Here is a 24,620-nt window from a genome sequence, read left to right on the forward strand (position 1 = left end):
AACTAATTCAGCTACTCTGTATTGTATCTCCTACAAGATGTAGCTAATTCAGCTACTCTGTATTGTTTCTACTACAAGATGTAGCTAATTCAGCTACTCTGTATTGTATCTACTACAAGATGTAGCTAATTCAGCTACTCTGTATTGTATCTACTACAAGATGTGGCTAATTCAACTACTCTGTATTGTTTCTACTACAAGATGTGGCTAATTCAGCTACTCTTTATTGTTTCAAATTCTGCATGTAGCTAATTCAGTAACTGTGTATTGTATCTACTACAAGATGTAGCTAATTCAGCTACTCTGTATTGTATCTACTACAAGATGTAGCTAATTCAGCTACTCTGCATTGTATCTACTACATGATGTAGCTAATTCAGCTACTCTGTATTGTATCTACTACAAGATGTAGCTAATTCAGCTACTCTGTATTGTATCTACTACAAGATGTAGCTAATTCAGCTACTCTGTATTGTATCTATTACAAGATGTGGCTAATTCAGCTACTCTTTATTGTTTCAAATTCTGGATGTAGCCAATTCAGCTACTCTGTATTGTATCTACTACAAGATGTAGCTAATTCGGCTACTCTGTATTGTATCTACTACAAGATGTGGCTAATTCAGCTACTCTGTATTGTTTCTACTACAAGATGTGGCTAATTCAGCTACTCCATTGTTTCTACTACAAGATGTGGCTAAGTCAGTAACTCTGTATTGTTTCTACTACAATATATGGCTAATTCAGCTACTCTGTATTGTATCTATTACAAGATGTAGCTAATTCAGCTACTCTGTATTGTATTTATTACAAGATGTAGCTAATTCAGCTACTCTGTATTGTATCTATTACAAGATATGGCTAATTCAGCTACTCTGTATTGTATCTATTACAAGATGTAGCTAATTCAGCTACTCTGTATTGTATCTATTACAAGATGTAGCTAATTCAGCTACTCTGTATTGTATCTACTACAAGATGTAGCTAATTCAGCTACTCTGCATTGAATCTACTACAAGATATAGCTAATTCAGCTACTCTGTATTGTATCTACTACAAGATATGGCTAATTCAGCTACTCTGTATTGTTTCTACTACAAGATATGGCTAATTCAGCTACTCTGTATTGTTTCTACTACAAGATGTGGCTAATTCAGCTACTCTGTATAGTTTCTAGTACAAGATAAAGCTAAAGCAGCTAGGCTGTATTGTTGCTAATTTGAGGTGTACCTAAATGAAGTATATAGTCTGTATTGTTTTGTTTTGTTTCATTGATAAGTGGTTAGAAGAATTCTTTGAACAGCCTGATGGTGGTATTGGTTTTGGTCCTGACTAAACTTAACAGCACTGTTCAATGGACATGTTCATAACAAAATTATTCTGTTATCTTGTCAGCAAAGAGTAAATTGTAGTTTTTCAAAAATGGTAGATGTTCATTAGAATACAGAAAAAAGTGATTTTGTTGTTTTAGAGGAAAGTGTGGGCCCTACATGTACGTGCCACATTGCATGCCTGGAAACTGTGCATGAGATTAAAACGTATCTTTTTACATTACCTGTTCACTGTGAATCAAATTCTATTTTCATACAGGTGTTTGCCAGTCTTGATTTGCTTACATGAATGATTAGAACGTGTTTGACAGTAATGAGACAGTGGTATCTCTCAGTTTTGACATTTCTATTTAAATTGAATAATGCTCTGATACATTCATGGTTTAGCAAAAGAAATGTTTGTTGTACTGCTATACTGAGTAAGAGTTACAGTTAGTCATGTATGTCATACTGTTTTGTCATTTTATTCAAAATGGCTGACTGACAACCATGTTTCTTGTGTCTATTATCATTTCTCGGACATGCTTTGATTGATTTTGTTGAAATAGAAACAAAAACAACATAACAGTTTCATTATCTTTCACAAACCAGTGGCTATTTTGGTTCTTAAAAAACAACAACAAAAATGTCAGCCATTCTGAGGCATGTCTTGGGTAATTTGATGGGTTACTGATGCACATGAGTTTGTTTTGTAATTTGTTTTAAACTTGTCAACTATGTTTGTTTTATGTTCAGGTGTTTTTAACTGTTTCTCAGATGTTTTAACTGATGTCATTATGAGCAGTGCACCTGATGTTTCGTTATTTAATTTGAAATGTCCAACTTGTTTATTTATGGATTTTACAATTTTGTAGAAAATAAGAATGATCTTATTCTTAGGAAGTATAACTTTGACAAAACAAAACTAAAAAGAAATGCTGTAACAGTTTGATATTTTAATATGCTGAAGACTTCCCTGACATTTATTTATGATCTTTCTATTTGTTGTTGTTTATGATTGAACAGGGATTACTAGTATGTCATTGACACTTTTTTTCAGATTATCGTGGATGGGCGTGTACAGATGACACTTACGCTCACGATGAGAGTTTTTTACTTTTACAAACACTGCTGCTGTCATTAAGTAATCTCTTCTTCATTCCTGCTATTATCCTGTCTGCATATCGTCTTTTATTTATAGAGTCTTTGGTATATTTCTACACCATGTTCTTTTCATCTGTAAGTAACTTGGAATTCAAACTATTTTTTACAATTTGATTTCAGTTTATTGCAAAAAATTGTTTTTGAAAAAAAAAATGTATCGACTAATTAAACATAGGTACATGTATATAATATTATAATTCAAATTATGAAAAAGACATGTTGATATTGTATGAATTAAAATATGTCCTATTACAACATGAAATATGTTATTTATAGTTTTACCATGCGTGTGATAGCAGTGGAGAGTTTTGTATTATGGATTATGATACTTTGCAGTATTGTGATTTTCATGCATCGGTCTGTGCTTTCTGGGTTACGTTGATTGCAATGACAAAATTCAAATTGTATGCCAGGTCCTTTCTACATGTACTTGGTAAGTATAACAAGTATTTTGTTTTTTGTGTCCATATTATAATACTCATTCCAATACTTTAGTCAATTTAGTTGTTGAAAATTTGGCAATGTTAAACTATATGGTACTGTTGTCTTTCTGATTTATGAAAATTAATGAATATGAATAAAATTATAAAGCTAACTTATAATATTAAAATCACAAGTTTGAAAATGTATGTAATGTATTCATTCACCTTGGTCACACATAACTAGTGGGATGAGTGTTTAAATAATTTATCTTTTGGGTGATATGGTCTCTGACTTGACAGGAATAGGATCAGACCACTGAGATTTGATTCCCTTCATCAAACTCCATTAATATTAATTATAATAACACTTGGTTTAAAGAGGGTAGGCCAAAATACAATAAAGTAATTTTCATTTGGCCCTTTAGAAAGTCAAAATAAATTTGTATACTTTCTTAAAAATGTGCGTTATTCCAAATTTTTGCCTCTTTACTGAAAAGTACTCTGACCCATAATAATACTAATAATAATAATATTCTGTTACCCAAAAAAATAACAATACAGTGAATTGAATGAAAGAATGTAAGATTATATATATATATAAGCTGGAAAACACTTCATTGGTAAAGAACATCATTCATAAGAAAGGTACATTGCTAGTGGTGGAAACTTTTTTAGTATGATATGATATTTGCAAATAATTTATATTTTCAGGGATATTGGTTCTTGTTGTTTTGACCAAATATGATCGATTCAGTTTATGGATATTTGTGGTCCCTGTTGTTACAGGCCTTGTTCTCATTGGTGGTTCTTGGGTGAGTTTATGTTCTTCTTTTCATGTTTATTACATATTTATATAATTTTCTGCAAGACACAACTTATAAACCTAAATATGACTTATTTTGACCATATTTATCTGTCATTTATGTATGTAGATATGCTACTATTAAAGCTAATACAATAAACATGTATAAGCTTGCTCCCAATTTCAATTATTGATGACATTCTTTTACACTCTTCATTGATTAATAAAAGTTCATTGAATCATTATCTGTACAACTAGAAGCAGAGCCCAGGTTGTCATTGAACATGCATGCCTTTACTTTTCAAAAGCACCAAGTGCTTACACATCTTAATTTTGATTGCAAGTTTGCTGTGATTCAATTCATATCATTGTTTGTTGATTGCAAAATTTCATTGATTCAATTCATATCAGTGTTTGCTGATTGCAAAATTCATTGATGCAATTCATATCAATGTTTGCTGATTGCAAAATGTCATTGATTCAATTCATATCAGTGTTTGCTGATTGCAAAATGTCATTGATTCAATTCATATCAGTGTTTGCTGATTGCAAAATTTCATTGATTTAATTATATCAGTGTTTGCTGATGGAAAAATGTCATTGATTCACTTCATATCAGTGTTTGCTGATTGCAAAATATCACTTACTTCATATCATTGAAAATTTCCATATTTGATTTGCTCACACAATATAATATGTATAAAGGTTACACATCATTGTATTATTATGCCCATAAATTTACAAAATGTCTCCACAACAAAGATAACAACTTTTGCAGTCACATCTGTTAACTTTTGTGGAAGAACCTAAAAATACTGAGTTTGAAATTCAATGGTGTCAGATGAATAAGGACCAAATATAACCTTTTAACCACCAGACTTTATCACCCAAATTTTTCTGCACTTTTTTCTTATATTCACCAATATTTCTGGAAATGAACACTAATTTTAGAGCCAACAGACAAAATTTGATTAAATTTTTAGTATTCACTCCCAAAATTTTGCTATTTTTGTCCCAATCTTCTGAAAGACAGTGCAGACTATAAACAGAACTATTTTGTAAATTTGCGACGAAAAGAAGAAACTGATGGTGAAAAAGATAAAGCTAGGATATGTATGTTAGGACAAATGTTTAGGAGGTCATCTTGTGTTGTATTTCATTCCATTCCATCTCATCTCATTGTGTCTCCACAGATTAATGAGTGCTATACGAAAAGACACTGTTTTCCTCACATACAGCGTATACTATTCTGCATCATTCCTGGCATTTTCACAGCTGCAACTGGACTTGTTCTCTACAGCTTTGTGGAAACTGATTTCAACTATTACTACATTCATAGCATTTGGCATGTCATTATTGTTGTATCTATTCTCTTTCTTCTTCCTGGGAAGAGTAAAAGTAAACTCAGTGAAAATTTACTAGTTAGGGTACCATCTAGTGAGCATCTGTTGACTGAGGAGGATGGAGAGGATAATGACCAAGCTCATCCAATCTAATCAAACCTGCAGAAGACTACTTCAGCTTGTCTGATATGTCAGTGTAGAACAGGAACCCAATCTAATCAGACCTGCAGAAGACTTCTTTAGCTCGTTTGATATGTCAGTGTAGAACAAGAACACAATCTAATCAGACCTGCAGAAGACTACTTCAGCTTGTCTGATATGTCAGTGTAGAACAGGAACTCAATCTAATCAGACCTGCAGAAGACTTCTTTAGCTCGTTTGATATGTCAGTGTAGAACAAGAACACAATCTAATCAGACCTGCAGAAGACTACTTCAGCTTGTCTGATATGTCAGTGTAGAACAAGAACACAATCTAATCAGACCTGCACAAGACTACTTCAGCTTGTCTGATATGTCAGTGTAGAACAAGAACACAATCTAATCAGACCTGCAGAAGACTACTTCAGCTTGTCTGATATGTCAGTGTAGAACAAGAACACAATCTAGTCAGACCTGCAGAAGACTACTTCAGCTTGTCTGATATGTCAGTGTAGAACAAGAACACAATCTAGTCAGACCTGCAGAAGACTACTTCAGCTTGTCTGATATGTCAGTGTAGAACAAGAACACAATCTAATCAAACCTGCAGAAGGCTACTTCAGCTTGTCTGATATGTCAGTGTAGAACAGAAACCCATTCTAATCAAACCTGCAGAAGACTACTTCAGCTTGTCTGATATGTCAGTGTAGAACAGAAACCCAATCTAATCAAACCTGCAGAAGACTACTTCAGCTTGTCTGATATGTCAGTGTAGAACAAGAACACAATCTAATCAGACCTGCAGAAGACTACTTCAGCTTGTCTGATATGTCAGTGTAGAACAGAAACCTAATCTAATCAAACCTGCAGAAGACTACTTCGGCTTGTCTGATATGTCAGTGTAGAACAAGAACCCAATCTAATCAGACCTACAGAAGACTACTTCAGCTTGTCTGATATGTCAGTGTAGAACAGAAACCCAATCTAATCAAACCTGCAGAAGACTACTTCAGCTTGTCTGATATGTCAGTGTAGAACAAGAACACAATCTAATCAGACCTGCAGAAGACCACTTCAGCTTGTCTGATATGTCAGTGTAGAACAAAAACCCAATCTAATCAAACCTGCCGAAGACTACTTCAGCTTGTCTGATATGTCAGTGTAGAGCAGGAACCCAATCTAATCCAACCTGCAGAAGACTTCTTTAGCTCGTTTGATATGTCAGTGTAGAACAAGAACACAATCTAATCAGACCTGCAGAAGACTACTTCAGCTTGTCTGATATGTCAGTGTAGAACAAGAACACAATCTAATCAGAGCTGCAGAAGACTACTTCAGCTTGTCTGATATGTCAGTGTAGAACAAGAACACAATCTAATCAGACCTGCACAAGACTACTTCAGCTTGTCTGATATGTCAGTGTAGACCAAGAACACAATCTAGTCAGACCTGCAGAAGACTACTTCAGCTTGTCTGATATGTCAGTGTAGAACAAGAACACAATCTAATCAAACCTACAGAAGACTACTTCAGCTTGTCTGATATGTCAGTGTAGAACAGAAACGCAATCTAATCAGACCTGCAGAAGACTACTTCAGCTTGTCTGATATGTCAGTGTAGAACAAGAACACAATCTAATCAGACCTGCAGAAGACTACTTCAGCTTGTCTGATATGTCAGTGTAGAACAGGAACACAATCTAATCAGACCTGCAGAAGACTTCTTCAGCTTGTCTGATATGTCAGTGTAGAACAAGAACACAATCTAATCAAACCTGCAGAAGACTACTTCAGCTTGTCTGATATGTCAGTGTAGAACAGAAACCCAATCTAATCAGACCTGCAGAAGACTACTTCAGCTTGTCTGATATGTCAGTGTAGAACAAGAACACAATCTAATCAGACATGCAGAAGACTACTTCAGCTTGTCTGATATGTCAGTGTAGAACAGAAACCCAATCTAATCAAACCTGCAGAAGACTACTTCAGCTTGTCTGATATGTCAGTGTAGAACAGAAACCCAATCTAATCAAACCTGCAGAAGACTACTTCAGCTTGTCTGATATGTCAGTGTAGAACAGAAACCCAATCTAATCAAACCTGCAGAAGACTACTTCAGCTTGTCTGATATGTCAGTGTAGAACAGAAACCCAATCTAATCAGACCTGCAGAAGACTACTTCAGCTTGTCTGATATGTCAGTGTAGAACAGAAACCCAATCTAATCAAACCTGCAGAAGACTACTTCAGCTTGTCCGATATGTCAGTGTAGAACAGAAACCCAATCTAATCAAACCTGCAGAAGATTACTTCAGCTTGTCTGATATGTCAGTGTAGAACAAGAACACAATCTAATCAGACCTGCAGAAGACTACTTCAGCTTGTCTGATATGTCAGTGTAGAACAAGAACACAATTTAATCAGACCTGCAGAAGACTACTTCAGCTTGTCTGATATGTCAGTGTAGAACAAGAACACAATCTAATCAGACCTGCAGAAGACTACTTCAGCTTGTCTGATATGTCAGTGTAGAACAGAAACCCAATCTAATCAGACCTGCAGAAGACTACTTCAGCTTGTCTGATATGTCAGTGTAGAACAAGAACACAATCTAATCAGACATGCAGAAGACTACTTCAGCTTGTCTGATATGTCAGTGTAGAACAGAAACCCAATCTAATCAAACCTGCAGAAGACTACTTCAGCTTGTCTGATATGTCAGTGTAGAACAGAAACCCAATCTAATCAAACCTGCAGAAGACTACTTCAGCTTGTCTGACATGTCAGTGTAGAACGAAACCCAATCTAATCAGACCTGCAGAAGACTACTTCAGCTTGTCTGATATGTCAGTGTAGAACAGAAACCCAGTCTAATCAAACCTGCAGAAGACTACTTCAGCTTGTCCGATATGTCAGTGTAGAACAGAAACCCAATCTAATCAAACCTGCAGAAGATTACTTCAGCTTGTCTGATATGTCAGTGTAGAACAAGAACACAATCTAATCAGAGCTGCAGAAGACTACTTCAGCTTGTCTGATATGTCAGTGTAGAACAAGAACACAATCTAATCAGACCTGCAGAAGACTACTTCAGCTTGTCTGATATGTCAGTGTAGAAAAAGAACACAATCTAATCAGACCTGCAGAAGATTACTTCAGCTTGTCTGATATGTCAGTGTAGAACAGGAACCCAATCTAATCAAACCTGCAGAAGACTACTTCAGCTTGTCTGATATGTCAGTGTAGAACAAGAACACAATCTAATCAGACCTGCAGAAGACTACTTCAGCTTGTCTGATATGTCAGTGTAGAAAAAGAACACAATCTAATTAGACCTGCAGAAGATTACTTCAGCTTGTCTGATATGTCAGTGTAGAACAGGAACCCAATCTAATCAGACCTGCTGAAGACTTCTTCAGCTTGTCTGATATGTCAGTGTAGAACAAGAACACAATCTAATCAGACCTGCAGAAGACTACTTCAGCTTGTCTGATATGTCAGTGTAGAACAAGAACACAATCTAATCAGACCTGCAGAAGACTACTTCAGCTTGTCTGATATGTCAGTGTAGAACAAGAACACAATCTAATCAAACCTGCAGAAGACTACTTCAGCTTGTCTGATATGTCAGTGTAGAACAGGAACCCAATCTAATCAAACCTGCAGAAGACTACTTCAGCTTGTCTGATATGTCAGTGTAGAACAGAAACCCAATCTAATCAAACCTGCAGAAGACTACTTCAGCTTGTCTGATATGTCAGTGTAGAACAGAAACCCAATCTAATCAAACCTGCAGAAGACTACTTCAGCTTGTCTGATATGTCAGTGTAGAACAGAAACCCAATCTAATCAAACCTGCAGAAGACTACTTCAGCTTGTCTGATATGTCAGTGTAGAACAGAAACCCAATCTAATCAGACCTGCAGAAGACTACTTCAGCTTGTCTGATATGTCAGTGTAGAACAGAAACCCAATCTAATCAAACCTGCAGAAGACTACTTCAGCTTGTCCGATATGTCAGTGTAGAACAGAAACCCAATCTAATCAAACCTGCAGAAGATTACTTCAGCTTGTCTGATATGTCAGTGTAGAACAAGAACACAATCTAATCAGAGCTGCAGAAGACTACTTCAGCTTGTCTGATATGTCAGTGTTGAACAAGAACACAATTTAATCAGACCTGCAGAAGACTACTTCAGCTTGTCTGATATGTCAGTGTAGAACAAGAACACAATCTAATCAGACCTGCAGAAGATTACTTCAGCTTGTCTGATATGTCAGTGTAGAACAGGAACCCAATCTAATCAAACCTGCAGAAGACTACTTCAGCTTGTCTGATATGTCAGTGTAGAACAAGAACACAATCTAATCAGACCTGCTGAAGACTTCTTCAGCTTGTCTGATATGTCAGTGTAGAACAAGAACACAATCTAATCAGACCTGCAGAAGACTACTTCAGCTTGTCTGATATGTCAGTGTAGAACAAGAACACAATCTAATCAAACCTGCCGAAGACTACTTCAGCTTGTCTTATATGTCAGTGTAGAACAGGAACCCAATCTAATCAAACCTGCAGAAGACTACTTCAGCTTGTCTGATATGTCAGTGTAGAACAAGAACACAATCTAATCAGACCTGCAGAAGACTACTTCAGCTTGTCTGATATGTCAGTGTAGAACAAGAACACAATCTAATCAGACCTGCAGAAGACTACATCAGCTTGTCTGATATGTCAGTGTAGAACAAGAACACAATCTAATCAGACCTGCAGAAGACTACTTCAGCTTGTCTGATATGTCAGTGTAGAACAAGAACACAATCTAATCAGACCTGCAGAAGACTACTTCAGCTTGTCTGATATGTCAGTGTAGAACAAGAACCCAATCTAATCAGACCTGCAGAAGACTACTTCAGCTTGTCTGATATGTCAGTGTAGAACAGAAACCCAATCTAATCAAACCTGCAGAAGACTACTTCAGCTTGTCTGATATGTCAGTGTAGAACAGAAACCCAATCTAATCAGACCTGCAGAAGACTACTTCAGCTTGTCTGATATGTCAGTGTAGAACAGAAACCCAATCTAATCAGACCTGCAGAAGACTACTTCAGCTTGTCTGATATGTCAGTGTAGAACAAGAACACAATCTAATCAGACATGCAGAAGACTACTTCAGCTTGTCTGATATGTCAGTGTAGAACAGAAACCCAATCTAATCAAACCTGCAGAAGACTACTTCAGCTTGTCTGATATGTCAGTGTAGAACAGAAACCCAATCTAATCAAACCTGCAGAAGACTACTTCAGCTTGTCTGATATGTCAGTGTAGAACAGAAACCCAATCTAATCAGACCTGCAGAAGACTACTTCAGCTTGTCTGATATGTCAGTGTAGAACAGAAACCCAATCTAATCAAACCTGCAGAAGACTACTTCAGCTTGTCCGATATGTCAGTGTAGAACAGAAACCCAATCTAATCAAACCTGCAGAAGATTACTTCAGCTTGTCTGATATGTCAGTGTAGAACAAGAACACAATCTAATCAGAGCTGCAGAAGACTACTTCAGCTTGTCTGATATGTCAGTGTTGAACAAGAACACAATTTAATCAGACCTGCAGAAGACTACTTCGGCTTGTCTGATATGTCAGTGTAGAACAAGAACCCAATCTAATCAGACCTACAGAAGACTACTTCAGCTTGTCTGATATGTCAGTGTAGAACAGAAACCCAATCTAATCAAACCTGCAGAAGACTACTTCAGCTTGTCTGATATGTCAGTGTAGAACAAGAACACAATCTAATCAGACCTGCAGAAGACCACTTCAGCTTGTCTGATATGTCAGTGTAGAACAAAAACCCAATCTAATCAAACCTGCCGAAGACTACTTCAGCTTGTCTGATATGTCAGTGTAGAGCAGGAACCCAATCTAATCCAACCTGCAGAAGACTTCTTTAGCTCGTTTGATATGTCAGTGTAGAACAAGAACACAATCTAATCAGACCTGCAGAAGACTACTTCAGCTTGTCTGATATGTCAGTGTAGAACAAGAACACAATCTAATCAGAGCTGCAGAAGACTACTTCAGCTTGTCTGATATGTCAGTGTAGAACAAGAACACAATCTAATCAGACCTGCACAAGACTACTTCAGCTTGTCTGATATGTCAGTGTAGACCAAGAACACAATCTAGTCAGACCTGCAGAAGACTACTTCAGCTTGTCTGATATGTCAGTGTAGAACAAGAACACAATCTAATCAAACCTACAGAAGACTACTTCAGCTTGTCTGATATGTCAGTGTAGAACAGAAACGCAATCTAATCAGACCTGCAGAAGACTACTTCAGCTTGTCTGATATGTCAGTGTAGAACAAGAACACAATCTAATCAGACCTGCAGAAGACTACTTCAGCTTGTCTGATATGTCAGTGTAGAACAGGAACACAATCTAATCAGACCTGCAGAAGACTTCTTCAGCTTGTCTGATATGTCAGTGTAGAACAAGAACACAATCTAATCAAACCTGCAGAAGACTACTTCAGCTTGTCTGATATGTCAGTGTAGAACAGAAACCCAATCTAATCAGACCTGCAGAAGACTACTTCAGCTTGTCTGATATGTCAGTGTAGAACAAGAACACAATCTAATCAGACATGCAGAAGACTACTTCAGCTTGTCTGATATGTCAGTGTAGAACAGAAACCCAATCTAATCAAACCTGCAGAAGACTACTTCAGCTTGTCTGATATGTCAGTGTAGAACAGAAACCCAATCTAATCAAACCTGCAGAAGACTACTTCAGCTTGTCTGATATGTCAGTGTAGAACAGAAACCCAATCTAATCAAACCTGCAGAAGACTACTTCAGCTTGTCTGATATGTCAGTGTAGAACAGAAACCCAATCTAATCAGACCTGCAGAAGACTACTTCAGCTTGTCTGATATGTCAGTGTAGAACAGAAACCCAATCTAATCAAACCTGCAGAAGACTACTTCAGCTTGTCCGATATGTCAGTGTAGAACAGAAACCCAATCTAATCAAACCTGCAGAAGATTACTTCAGCTTGTCTGATATGTCAGTGTAGAAAAAGAACACAATCTAATCAGACCTGCAGAAGATTACTTCAGCTTGTCTGATATGTCAGTGTAGAACAGGAACCCAATCTAATCAAACCTGCAGAAGACTACTTCAGCTTGTCTGATATGTCAGTGTAGAACAAGAACACAATCTAATCAGACCTGCAGAAGACTACTTCAGCTTGTCTGATATGTCAGTGTAGAAAAAGAACACAATCTAATCAGACCTGCAGAAGATTACTTCAGCTTGTCTGATATGTCAGTGTAGAACAGGAACCCAATCTAATCAAACCTGCAGAAGACTAATTCAGCTTGTCTGATATGTCAGTGTAGAACAAGAACACAATCTAATCAGACCTGCTGAAGACTTCTTCAGCTTGTCTGATATGTCAGTGTAGAACAAGAACACAATCTAATCAGACCTGCAGAAGACTACTTCAGCTTGTCTGATATGTCAGTGTAGAACAAGAACACAATCTAATCAGACCTGCAGAAGACTACTTCAGCTTGTCTGATATGTCAGTGTAGAACAAGAACACAATCTAATCAAACCTGCAGAAGACTACTTCAGCTTGTCTGATATGTCAGTGTAGAACAGGAACCCAATCTAATCAAACCTGCAGAAATCTAATCAGACCTGCAGAAGACTACTTCAGCTTGTCTGATATGTCAGTGTAGAACAAGAACACAATCTAATCAGACCTGCAGAAGACTACTTCAGCTTGTCTGATATGTCAGTGTAGAACAAGAACACAATCTAATCAGACATGCAGAAGACTACTTCAGCTTGTCTGATATGTCAGTGTAGAACAGAAACCCAATCTAATCAAACCTGCAGAAGACTACTTCAGCTTGTCTGGTATGTCAGTGTAGAACAGAAACCCAATCTAATCAAACCTGCAGAAGACTACTTCAGCTTGTCTGATATGTCAGTGTAGAACAGAAACCCAATCTAATCAAACCTGCTGAAGACTACTTCAGCTTGTCTGATATGTCAGTGTAGAACAGAAACCCAATCTAATCAAACCTGCAGAAGACTACTTCAGCTTGTCTGATATGTCAGTGTAGAACAGAAACCCAATCTAATCAAACCTGCAGAAGACTACTTCAGCTTGTCTGATATGTCAGTGTAGAACAGAAACCCAATCTAATCAGACCTGCAGAAGACTACTTCAGCTTGTCTGATATGTCAGTGTAGAACAGAAACCCAATCTAATCAAACCTGCAGAAGACTACTTCAGCTTGTCCGATATGTCAGTGTAGAACAGAAACCCAATCTAATCAAACCTGCAGAAGATTACTTCAGCTTGTCTGATATGTCAGTGTAGAACAAGAACACAATCTAATCAGACCTGCAGAAGACTACTTCAGCTTGTCTGATATGTCAGTGTAGAACAAGAACACAATTTAATCAGACCTGCAGAAGACTACTTCAGCTTGTCTGATATGTCAGTGTAGAACAAGAACACAATCTAATCAGACCTGCAGAAGATTACTTCAGCTTGTCTGATATGTCAGTGTAGAACAGGAACCCAATCTAATCAAACCTGCAGAAGACTACTTCAGCTTGTCTGATATGTCAGTGTAGAACAAGAACACAATCTAATCAGACCTGCTGAAGACTTCTTCAGCTTGTCTGATATGTCAGTGTAGAACAAGAACACAATCTAATCAGACCTGCAGAAGACTACTTCAGCTTGTCTGATATGTCAGTGTAGAACAAGAACACAATCTAATCAAACCTGCAGAAGACTACTTCAGCTTGTCTTATATGTCAGTGTAGAACAGGAACCCAATCTAATCAAACCTGCAGAAGACTACTTCAGCTTGTCTGATATGTCAGTGTAGAACAAGAACACAATCTAATCAGACCTGCAGAAGACTACTTCAGCTTGTCTGATATGTCAGTGTAGAACAAGAACACAATCTAATCAGACCTGCAGAAGACTACATCAGCTTGTCTGATATGTCAGTGTAGAACAAGAACACAATCTAATCAGACCTGCAGAAGACTACTTCAGCTTGTCTGATATGTCAGTGTAGAACAAGAACCCAATCTAATCAGACCTGCAGAAGACTACTTCAGCTTGTCTGATATGTCAGTGTAGAACAAGAACCCAATCTAATCAGACCTGCAGAAGACTACTTCAGCTTGTCTGATATGTCAGTGTAGAACAAGAACACAATCTAATCAAACCTGCAGAAGACTACTTCAGCTTGTCTGATATGTCAGTGTAGAACAGAAACCCAATCTAATCAGACCTGCAGAAGACTACTTCAGCTTGTCTGATATGTCAGTGTAGAACAGAAACCCAATCTAATCAGACCTGCAGAAGACTACTTCAGCTTGTCTGATATGTCAGTGTAGAACAAGAACACAATCTAATCAGACATGCAGAAGACTACTTCAGCTTGTCTGATATGTCAGTGTAGAACAGAAACCCAATCTAATCAAACCTGCAGAAGACTACTTCAGCTTGTCTGATATGTCAGTGTAGAACAGAAACCCAATCTAATCAAACCTGCAGAAGACTACTTCAGCTTGTCTGACATGTCAGTGTAGAACGAAACCCAATCTAATCAGACCTGCAGAAGACTACTTCAGCTTGTCTGATATGTCAGTGTAGAACAGAAACCCAGTCTAATCAAACCTGCAGAAGACTACTTCAGCTTGTCCGATATGTCAGTGTAGAACAGAAACCCAATCTAATCAAACCTGCAGAAGATTACTTCAGCTTGTCTGATATGTCAGTGTAGAACAAGAACACAATCTAATCAGAGCTGCAGAAGACTACTTCAGCTTGTCTGATATGTCAGTGTAGAACAAGAACACAATCTAATCAGACCTGCAGAAGACTACTTCAGCTTGTCTGATATGTCAGTGTAGAAAAAGAACACAATCTAATCAGACCTGCAGAAGATTACTTCAGCTTGTCTGATATGTCAGTGTAGAACAGGAACCCAATCTAATCAAACCTGCAGAAGACTACTTCAGCTTGTCTGATATGTCAGTGTAGAACAAGAACACAATCTAATCAGACCTGCAGAAGACTACTTCAGCTTGTCTGATATGTCAGTGTAGAAAAAGAACACAATCTAATTAGACCTGCAGAAGATTACTTCAGCTTGTCTGATATGTCAGTGTAGAACAGGAACCCAATCCAATCAGACCTGCTGAAGACTTCTTCAGCTTGTCTGATATGTCAGTGTAGAACAAGAACACAATCTAATCAGACCTGCAGAAGACTACTTCAGCTTGTCTGATATGTCAGTGTAGAACAAGAACACAATCTAATCAGACCTGCAGAAGACTACTTCAGCTTGTCTGATATGTCAGTGTAGAACAAGAACACAATCTAATCAAACCTGCAGAAGACTACTTCAGCTTGTCTGATATGTCAGTGTAGAACAGGAACCCAATCTAATCAAACCTGCAGAAGACTACTTCAGCTTGTCTGATATGTCAGTGTAGAACAGAAACCCAATCTAATCAAACCTGCAGAAGACTACTTCAGCTTGTCTGATATGTCAGTGTAGAACAGAAACCCAATCTAATCAAACCTGCAGAAGACTACTTCAGCTTGTCTGATATGTCAGTGTAGAACAGAAACCCAATCTAATCAAACCTGCAGAAGACTACTTCAGCTTGTCTGATATGTCAGTGTAGAACAGAAACCCAATCTAATCAGACCTGCAGAAGACTACTTCAGCTTGTCTGATATGTCAGTGTAGAACAGAAACCCAATCTAATCAAACCTGCAGAAGACTACTTCAGCTTGTCCGATATGTCAGTGTAGAACAGAAACCCAATCTAATCAAACCTGCAGAAGATTACTTCAGCTTGTCTGATATGTCAGTGTAGAACAAGAACACAATCTAATCAGAGCTGCAGAAGACTACTTCAGCTTGTCTGATATGTCAGTGTTGAACAAGAACACAATTTAATCAGACCTGCAGAAGACTACTTCAGCTTGTCTGATATGTCAGTGTAGAACAAGAACACAATCTAATCAGACCTGCAGAAGATTACTTCAGCTTGTCTGATATGTCAGTGTAGAACAAGAACACAATCTAATCAGACCTGCTGAAGACTTCTTCAGCTTGTCTGATATGTCAGTGTAGAACAAGAACACAATCTAATCAGACCTGCAGAAGACTACTTCAGCTTGTCTGATATGTCAGTGTAGAACAAGAACACAATCTAATCAAACCTGCTGAAGACTACTTCAGCTTGTCTTATATGTCAGTGTAGAACAGGAACCCAATCTAATCAAACCTGCAGAAGACTACTTCAGCTTGTCTGATATGTCAGTGTAGAACAAGAACACAATCTAATCAGACCTGCAGAAGACTACTTCAGCTTGTCTGATATGTCAGTGTAGAACAAGAACACAATCTAATCAGACCTGCAGAAGACTACATCAGCTTGTCTGATATGTCAGTGTAGAACAAGAACACAATCTAATCAGACCTGCAGAAGACTACTTCAGCTTGTCTGATATGTCAGTGTAGAACAAGAACACAATCTAATCAGACCTGCAGAAGACTACTTCAGCTTGTCTGATATGTCAGTGTAGAACAAGAACCCAATCTAATCAGACCTGCAGAAGACTACTTCAGCTTGTCTGATATGTCAGTGTAGAACAGAAACCCAATCTAATCAAACCTGCAGAAGACTACTTCAGCTTGTCTGATATGTCAGTGTAGAACAGAAACCCAATCTAATCAGACCTGCAGAAGACTACTTCAGCTTGTCTGATATGTCAGTGTAGAACAGAAACCCAATCTAATCAGACCTGCAGAAGACTACTTCAGCTTGTCTGATATGTCAGTGTAGAACAAGAACACAATCTAATCAGACATGCAGAAGACTACTTCAGCTTGTCTGATATGTCAGTGTAGAACAGAAACCCAATCTAATCAAACCTGCAGAAGACTACTTCAGCTTGTCTGATATGTCAGTGTAGAACAGAAACCCAATCTAATCAAACCTGCAGAAGACTACTTCAGCTTGTCTGATATGTCAGTGTAGAACAGAAACCCAATCTAATCAGACCTGCAGAAGACTACTTCAGCTTGTCTGATATGTCAGTGTAGAACAGAAACCCAATCTAATCAAACCTGCAGAAGACTACTTCAGCTTGTCCGATATGTCAGTGTAGAACAGAAACCCAATCTAATCAAACCTGCAGAAGATTACTTCAGCTTGTCTGATATGTCAGTGTAGAACAAGAACACAATCTAATCAGAGCTGCAGAAGACTACTTCAGCTTGTCTGATATGTCAGTGTAGAACAAGAACACAATCTAATCAGACCTGCAGAAGACTACTTCAGCTTGTCTGATATGTCAGTGTAGAAAAAGAACACAATCTAATCAGACCTGCAGAAGATTACTTCAGCTTGTCTGATATGTCAGTGTAGAACAGGAACCCAATCTAATCAAACCTGCAGAAGACTACTTCAGCTTGTCTGATATGTCAGTGTAGAACAAGAACACAATCTAATCAGACCTGCAGAAGACTACTTCAGCTTGTCTGATATGTCAGTGTAGAAAAAGAACACAATCTAATCAGACCTGCAGAAGATTACTTCAGCTTGTCTGATATGTCAGTGTAGAACAGGAACCCAATCTAATCAAACCTGCAGAAGACTAATTCAGCTTGTCTGATATGTCAGTGTAGAACAAGAACACAATCTAATCAGACCTGCTGAAGACTTCTTCAGCTTGTCTGATATGTCAGTGTAGAACAAGAACACAATCTAATCAGACCTGCAGAAGACTACTTCAGCTTGTCTGATATGTCAGTGTAGAACAAGAACACAATCTAATCAGACCTGCAGAAGACTACTTCAGCTTGTCTGATATGTCAGTGTAGAACAAGAACACAATCTAATCAAACCTGCAGAAGACTACTTCAGCTTGTCTGATATGTCAGTGTAGAACAGGAACCCAATCTAATCAAACCTGCAGAAATCTAATCAGACCTGCAGAAGACTACTTCAGCTTGTCTGATATGTCAGTGTAGAACAAGAACACAATCTAATCAGACCTGCAGAAGACTACTTCAGCTTGTCTGATATGTCAGTGTAGAACAAGAACACAATCTAATCAGACCTGCAGAAGACTACTTCAGCTTGTCTGATATGTCAGTGTAGAACAAGAACACAATCTAATCAGACCTGCAGAAGACTACTTCAGCTTGTCTGATATGTCAGTGTAGAACAAGAACCCAATCTAATCAGACCTGCAGAAGACTACTTCAGCTTGTCTGATATGTCAGTGTAGAACAAGAACACAATCTAATCAAACCTGCAGAAGACTACTTCAGCTTGTCTGATATGTCAGTGTAGAACAGAAACCCAATCTAATCAGACCTGCAGAAGACTACTTCAGCTTGTCTGATATGTCAGTGTAGAACAGAAACCAAATCTAATCAGACCTGCAGAAGACTACTTCAGCTTGTCTGATATGTCAGTGTAGAACAGGAACCCAATCTAATCAAACCTGCAGAAGACTACTTCAGCTTGTCTGATATGTCAGTGTAGAACAAGAACACAATCTAATCAGACCTGCTGAAGACTTCTTCAGCTTGTCTGATATGTCAGTGTAGAACAAGAACACAATCTAATCAGACCTGCAGAAGACTACTTCAGCTTGTCTGATATGTCAGTGTAGAACAAGAACACAATCTAATCAGACCTGCAGAAGACTACTTCAGCTTGTCTGATATGTCAGTGTAGAACAAGAACACAATCTAATCAAACCTGCAGAAGACTACTTCAGCTTGTCTGATATGTCAGTGTAGAACAAGAACACAATCTAATCAGACCTGCAGAAGACTACTTCAGCTTGTCTGATATGTCAGTGTAGAACAAGAACCCAATCTAATTAGACCTGCAGAAGACTACTTCAGCTTGTCTGGTATGTCAGTGTAGAACAAGAACACAATCTAATCAAACCTGCAGAAGACTACTTCAGCTTGTCTGATATGTCAGTGTAGAACAGAAACCCAATCTAATCAGACCTGCAGAAGACTACTTCAGCTTGTCTGATATGTCAGTGTAGAACAGAAACCAAATCTAATCAGACCTGCAGAAGACTACTTCAGCTTGTCTGATATGTCAGTGTAGAACAGAAACCCAATCTAATCAGACCTGCAGAAGACTACTTCAGCTTGTCTGATATGTCAGTGTAGAACAGAAACCCAATCTAATCAGACCTGCAGAAGACTACTTCAGCTTGTCTGATATGTCAGTGTAGAAGAGAAACCCAATCTAATCAAACCTGCAGAAGATTACTTCAGCTTGTCTGATATGTCAGTGTAGAACAAGAACACAATCTAATCAGAGCTGCAGAAGACTACTTCAGCTTGTCTGATATGTCAGTGTAGAACAAGAACACAATCTAATCAGACCTGCAGAAGACTACTTCAGCTTGTCTGATATGTCAGTGTAGAACAAGAACACAATCTAATCAGACCTGCAGAAGACTACTTCAGCTTGTCTGATATGTCAGTGTAGAACAGGAACCCAATCTAATCAAACCTGCAGAAATCTAATCAGACCTGCAGAAGACTACTTCAGCTTGTCTGATATGTCAGTGTAGAACAAGAACACAATCTAATCAGACCTGCAGAAGACTACTACAGCTTGTCTGATATGTCAGTGTAGAAAAAGAACACAATCTAATCAGACCTGCAGAAGATTACTTCAGCTTGTCTGATATGTCAGTGTAGAACAGGAACCCAATCTAATCAAACCTGCAGAAGACTACTTCAGCTTGTCTGATATGTCAGTGTAGAACAAGAACCCAATCTAATCAGACCTGCAGAAGACTCCTTCAGCTTGTATGATATGTCAGTGTAGAAAAAGAACACAATCTAATCAGACCTGCAGAAGATTACTTCAGCTTGTCTGATATGTCAGTGTAGAACAGGAACCCAATCTAATCAAACCTGCAGAAGACTACTTCAGCTTGTCTGATATGTCAGTGTAGAACAAGAACACAATCTAATCAGACCTGCTGAAGACTTCTTCAGCTTGTCTGATATGTCAGTGTAGAACAAGAACACAATCTAATCAGACCTGCAGAAGACTACTTCAGCTTGTCTGATATGTCAGTGTAGAACAAGAACACAATCTAATCAGACCTGCAGAAGACTACTTCAGCTTGTCTGATATGTCAGTGTAGAACAGGAACCCAATCTAATCAAACCTGCAGAAGACTACTTCAGCTTGTCTGATATGTCAGTGTAGAACAGAAACCCAATCTAATCAAACCTGCAGAAGACTACTTCAGCTTGTCTGATATGTCAGTGTAGAACAGAAACCCAATCTAATCAAACCTGCAGAAGACTACTTCAGCTTGTCTGATATGTCAGTGTAGAACAGAAACCCAATCTAATCAAACCTGCAGAAGACTACTTCAGCTTGTCTGATATGTCAGTGTAGAACAGAAACCCAATCTAATCAGACCTGCAGAAGACTACTTCAGCTTGTCTGATATGTCAGTGTAGAACAGAAACCCAATCTAATCAAACCTGCAGAAGACTACTTCAGCTTGTCCGATATGTCAGTGTAGAACAGAAACCCAATCTAATCAAACCTGCAGAAGATTACTTCAGCTTGTCTGATATGTCAGTGTAGAACAAGAACACAATCTAATCAGAGCTGCAGAAGACTACTTCAGCTTGTCTGATATGTCAGTGTTGAACAAGAACACAATTTAATCAGACCTGCAGAAGACTACTTCAGCTTGTCTGATATGGCAGTGTAGAACAAGAACACAATCTAATCAGACCTGCAGAAGATTACTTCAGCTTGTCTGATATGTCAGTGTAGAACAGGAACCCAATCTAATCAAATCTAATCAAAGACTTCTTCAGCTTGTCTGATATGTCAGTGTAGAACAAGAACACAATCTAATCAGACCTGCAGAAGACTACTTCAGCTTGTCTGATATGTCAGTGTAGAACAAGAACACAATCTAATCAAACCTGTCGAAGATTACTTCAGCTTGTCTTATATGTCAGTGTAGAACAGGAACCCAATCTAATCAAACCTGCAGAAGACTACTTCAGCTTGTCTGATATGTCAGTGTAGAACAAGAACACAATCTAATCAGACCTGCAGAAGACTACTTCAGCTTGTCTGATATGTCAGTGTAGAACAAGAACACAATCTAATCAGACCTGCAGAAGACTACATCAGCTTGTCTGATATGTCAGTGTAGAACAAGAACACAATCTAATCAGACCTGCAGAAGACTACTTCAGCTTGTCTGATATGTCAGTGTAGAACAAGAACACAATCTAATCAGACCTGCAGAAGACTACTTCAGCTTGTCTGATATGTCAGTGTAGAACAAGAACCCAATCTAATCAGACCTGCAGAAGACTACTTCAGCTTGTCTGATATGTCAGTGTAGAACAGAAACCCAATCTAATCAAACCTGCAGAAGACTACTTCAGCTTGTCTGATATGTCAGTGTAGAACAGAAACCCAATCTAATCAGACCTGCAGAAGACTACTTCAGCTTGTCTGATATGTCAGTGTAGAACAGAAACCCAATCTAATCAGACCTGCAGAAGACTACTTCAGCTTGTCTGATATGTCAGTGTAGAACAAGAACACAATCTAATCAGACATGCAGAAGACTACTTCAGCTTGTCTGATATGTCAGTGTAGAACAGAAACCCAATCTAATCAAACCTGCAGAAGACTACTTCAGCTTGTCTGATATGTCAGTGTAGAACAGAAACCCAATCTAATCAAACCTGCAGAAGACTACTTCAGCTTGTCTGATATGTCAGTGTAGAACAGAAACCCAATCTAATCAGACCTGCAGAAGACTACTTCAGCTTGTCTGATATGTCAGTGTAGAACAGAAACCCAATCTAATCAAACCTGCAGAAGACTACTTCAGCTTGTCCGATATGTCAGTGTAGAACAGAAACCCAATCTAATCAAACCTGCAGAAGATTACTTCAGCTTGTCTGATATGTCAGTGTAGAACAAGAACACAATCTAATCAGAGCTGCAGAAGACTACTTCAGCTTGTCTGATATGTCAGTGTAGAACAAGAACACAATCTAATCAGACCTGCAGAAGACTACTTCAGCTTGTCTGATATGTCAGTGTAGAAAAAGAACACAATCTAATCAGACCTGCAGAAGATTACTTCAGCTTGTCTGATATGTCAGTGTAGAACAGGAACCCAATCTAATCAAACCTGCAGAAGACTACTTCAGCTTGTCTGATATGTCAGTGTAGAACAAGAACACAATCTAATCAGACCTGCAGAAGACTACTTCAGCTTGTCTGATATGTCAGTGTAGAAAAAGAACACAATCTAATCAGACCTGCAGAAGATTACTTCAGCTTGTCTGATATGTCAGTGTAGAACAGGAACCCAATCTAATCAAACCTGCAGAAGACTAATTCAGCTTGTCTGATATGTCAGTGTAGAACAAGAACACAATCTAATCAGACCTGCTGAAGACTTCTTCAGCTTGTCTGATATGTCAGTGTAGAACAAGAACACAATCTAATCAGACCTGCAGAAGACTACTTCAGCTTGTCTGATATGTCAGTGTAGAACAAGAACACAATCTAATCAGACCTGCAGAAGACTACTTCAGCTTGTCTGATATGTCAGTGTAGAACAAGAACACAATCTAATCAAACCTGCAGAAGACTACTTCAGCTTGTCTGATATGTCAGTGTAGAACAGGAACCCAATCTAATCAAACCTGCAGAAATCTAATCAGACCTGCAGAAGACTACTTCAGCTTGTCTGATATGTCAGTGTAGAACAAGAACACAATCTAATCAGACATGCAGAAGACTACTTCAGCTTGTCTGATATGTCAGTGTAGAACAGAAACCCAATCTAATCAAACCTGCAGAAGACTACTTCAGCTTGTCTGATATGTCAGTGTAGAACAGAAACCCAATCTAATCAAACCTGCAGAAGACTACTTCAGCTTGTCTGATATGTCAGTGTAGAACAGAAACCCAATCTAATCAGACCTGCAGAAGACTACTTCAGCTTGTCTGATATGTCAGTGTAGAACAGAAACCCAATCTAATCAAACCTGCAGAAGACTACTTCAGCTTGTCCGATATGTCAGTGTAGAACAGAAACCCAATCTAATCAAACCTGCAGAAGATTACTTCAGCTTGTCTGATATGTCAGTGTAGAACAAGAACACAATCTAATCAGAGCTGCAGAAGACTACTTCAGCTTGTCTGATATGTCAGTGTAGAACAAGAACACAATCTAATCAGACCTGCAGAAGACTACTTCAGCTTGTCTGATATGTCAGTGTAGAAAAAGAACACAATCTAATCAGACCTGCAGAAGATTACTTCAGCTTGTCTGATATGTCAGTGTAGAACAGGAACCCAATCTAATCAAACCTGCAGAAGACTACTTCAGCTTGTCTGATATGTCAGTGTAGAACAAGAACACAATCTAATCAGACCTGCAGAAGACTACTTCAGCTTGTCTGATATGTCAGTGTAGAAAAAGAACACAATCTAATCAGACCTGCAGAAGATTACTTCAGCTTGTCTGATATGTCAGTGTAGAACAGGAACCCAATCTAATCAAACCTGCAGAAGACTAATTCAGCTTGTCTGATATGTCAGTGTAGAACAAGAACACAATCTAATCAGACCTGCTGAAGACTTCTTCAGCTTGTCTGATATGTCAGTGTAGAACAAGAACACAATCTAATCAGACCTGCAGAAGACTACTTCAGCTTGTCTGATATGTCAGTGTAGAACAAGAACACAATCTAATCAGACCTGCAGAAGACTACTTCAGCTTGTCTGATATGTCAGTGTAGAACAAGAACACAATCTAATCAAACCTGCAGAAGACTACTTCAGCTTGTCTGATATGTCAGTGTAGAACAGGAACCCAATCTAATCAAACCTGCAGAAATCTAATCAGACCTGCAGAAGACTACTTCAGCTTGTCTGATATGTCAGTGTAGAACAAGAACACAATCTAATCAGACCTGCAGAAGACTACTTCAGCTTGTCTGATATGTCAGTGTAGAACAAGAACACAATCTAATCAGACCTGCAGAAGACTACTTCAGCTTGTCTGATATGTCAGTGTAGAACAAGAACACAATCTAATCAGACCTGCAGAAGACTACTTCAGCTTGTCTGATATGTCAGTGTAGAACAAGAACCCAATCTAATCAGACCTGCAGAAGACTACTTCAGCTTGTCTGATATGTCAGTGTAGAACAAGAACACAATCTAATCAAACCTGCAGAAGACTACTTCAGCTTGTCTGATATGTCAGTGTAGAACAGAAACCCAATCTAATCAGACCTGCAGAAGACTACTT

The 24,620-nt window shown here is 38.3% G+C and overlaps 1 protein-coding gene across 1 annotated transcript in view; it reads left to right on the forward strand.

Annotated features, from left to right (window-relative positions):
* The window catches only part of LOC102802987 (post-GPI attachment to proteins factor 6-like), a 59,515-nt gene that overhangs the window by 26,602 nt on the left and 8,293 nt on the right, over positions 1-24,620 (forward strand). The window contains exons 9-11 of the mRNA XM_085503065.1: positions 2,371-2,549; positions 2,751-2,907; positions 3,608-3,708. Coding sequence (XP_085359191.1) covers positions 2,371-2,549; positions 2,751-2,907; positions 3,608-3,708 — 437 coding nt within the window. The remainder of the gene's footprint in view (positions 1-2,370; positions 2,550-2,750; positions 2,908-3,607; positions 3,709-24,620) is intronic.

Source organism: Saccoglossus kowalevskii, chromosome 9 (genome assembly GCF_978046115.1).
Source record: "Saccoglossus kowalevskii chromosome 9, keSacKowa6.1, whole genome shotgun sequence".
NCBI lineage: Eukaryota > Metazoa > Hemichordata > Enteropneusta > Harrimaniidae > Saccoglossus > Saccoglossus kowalevskii.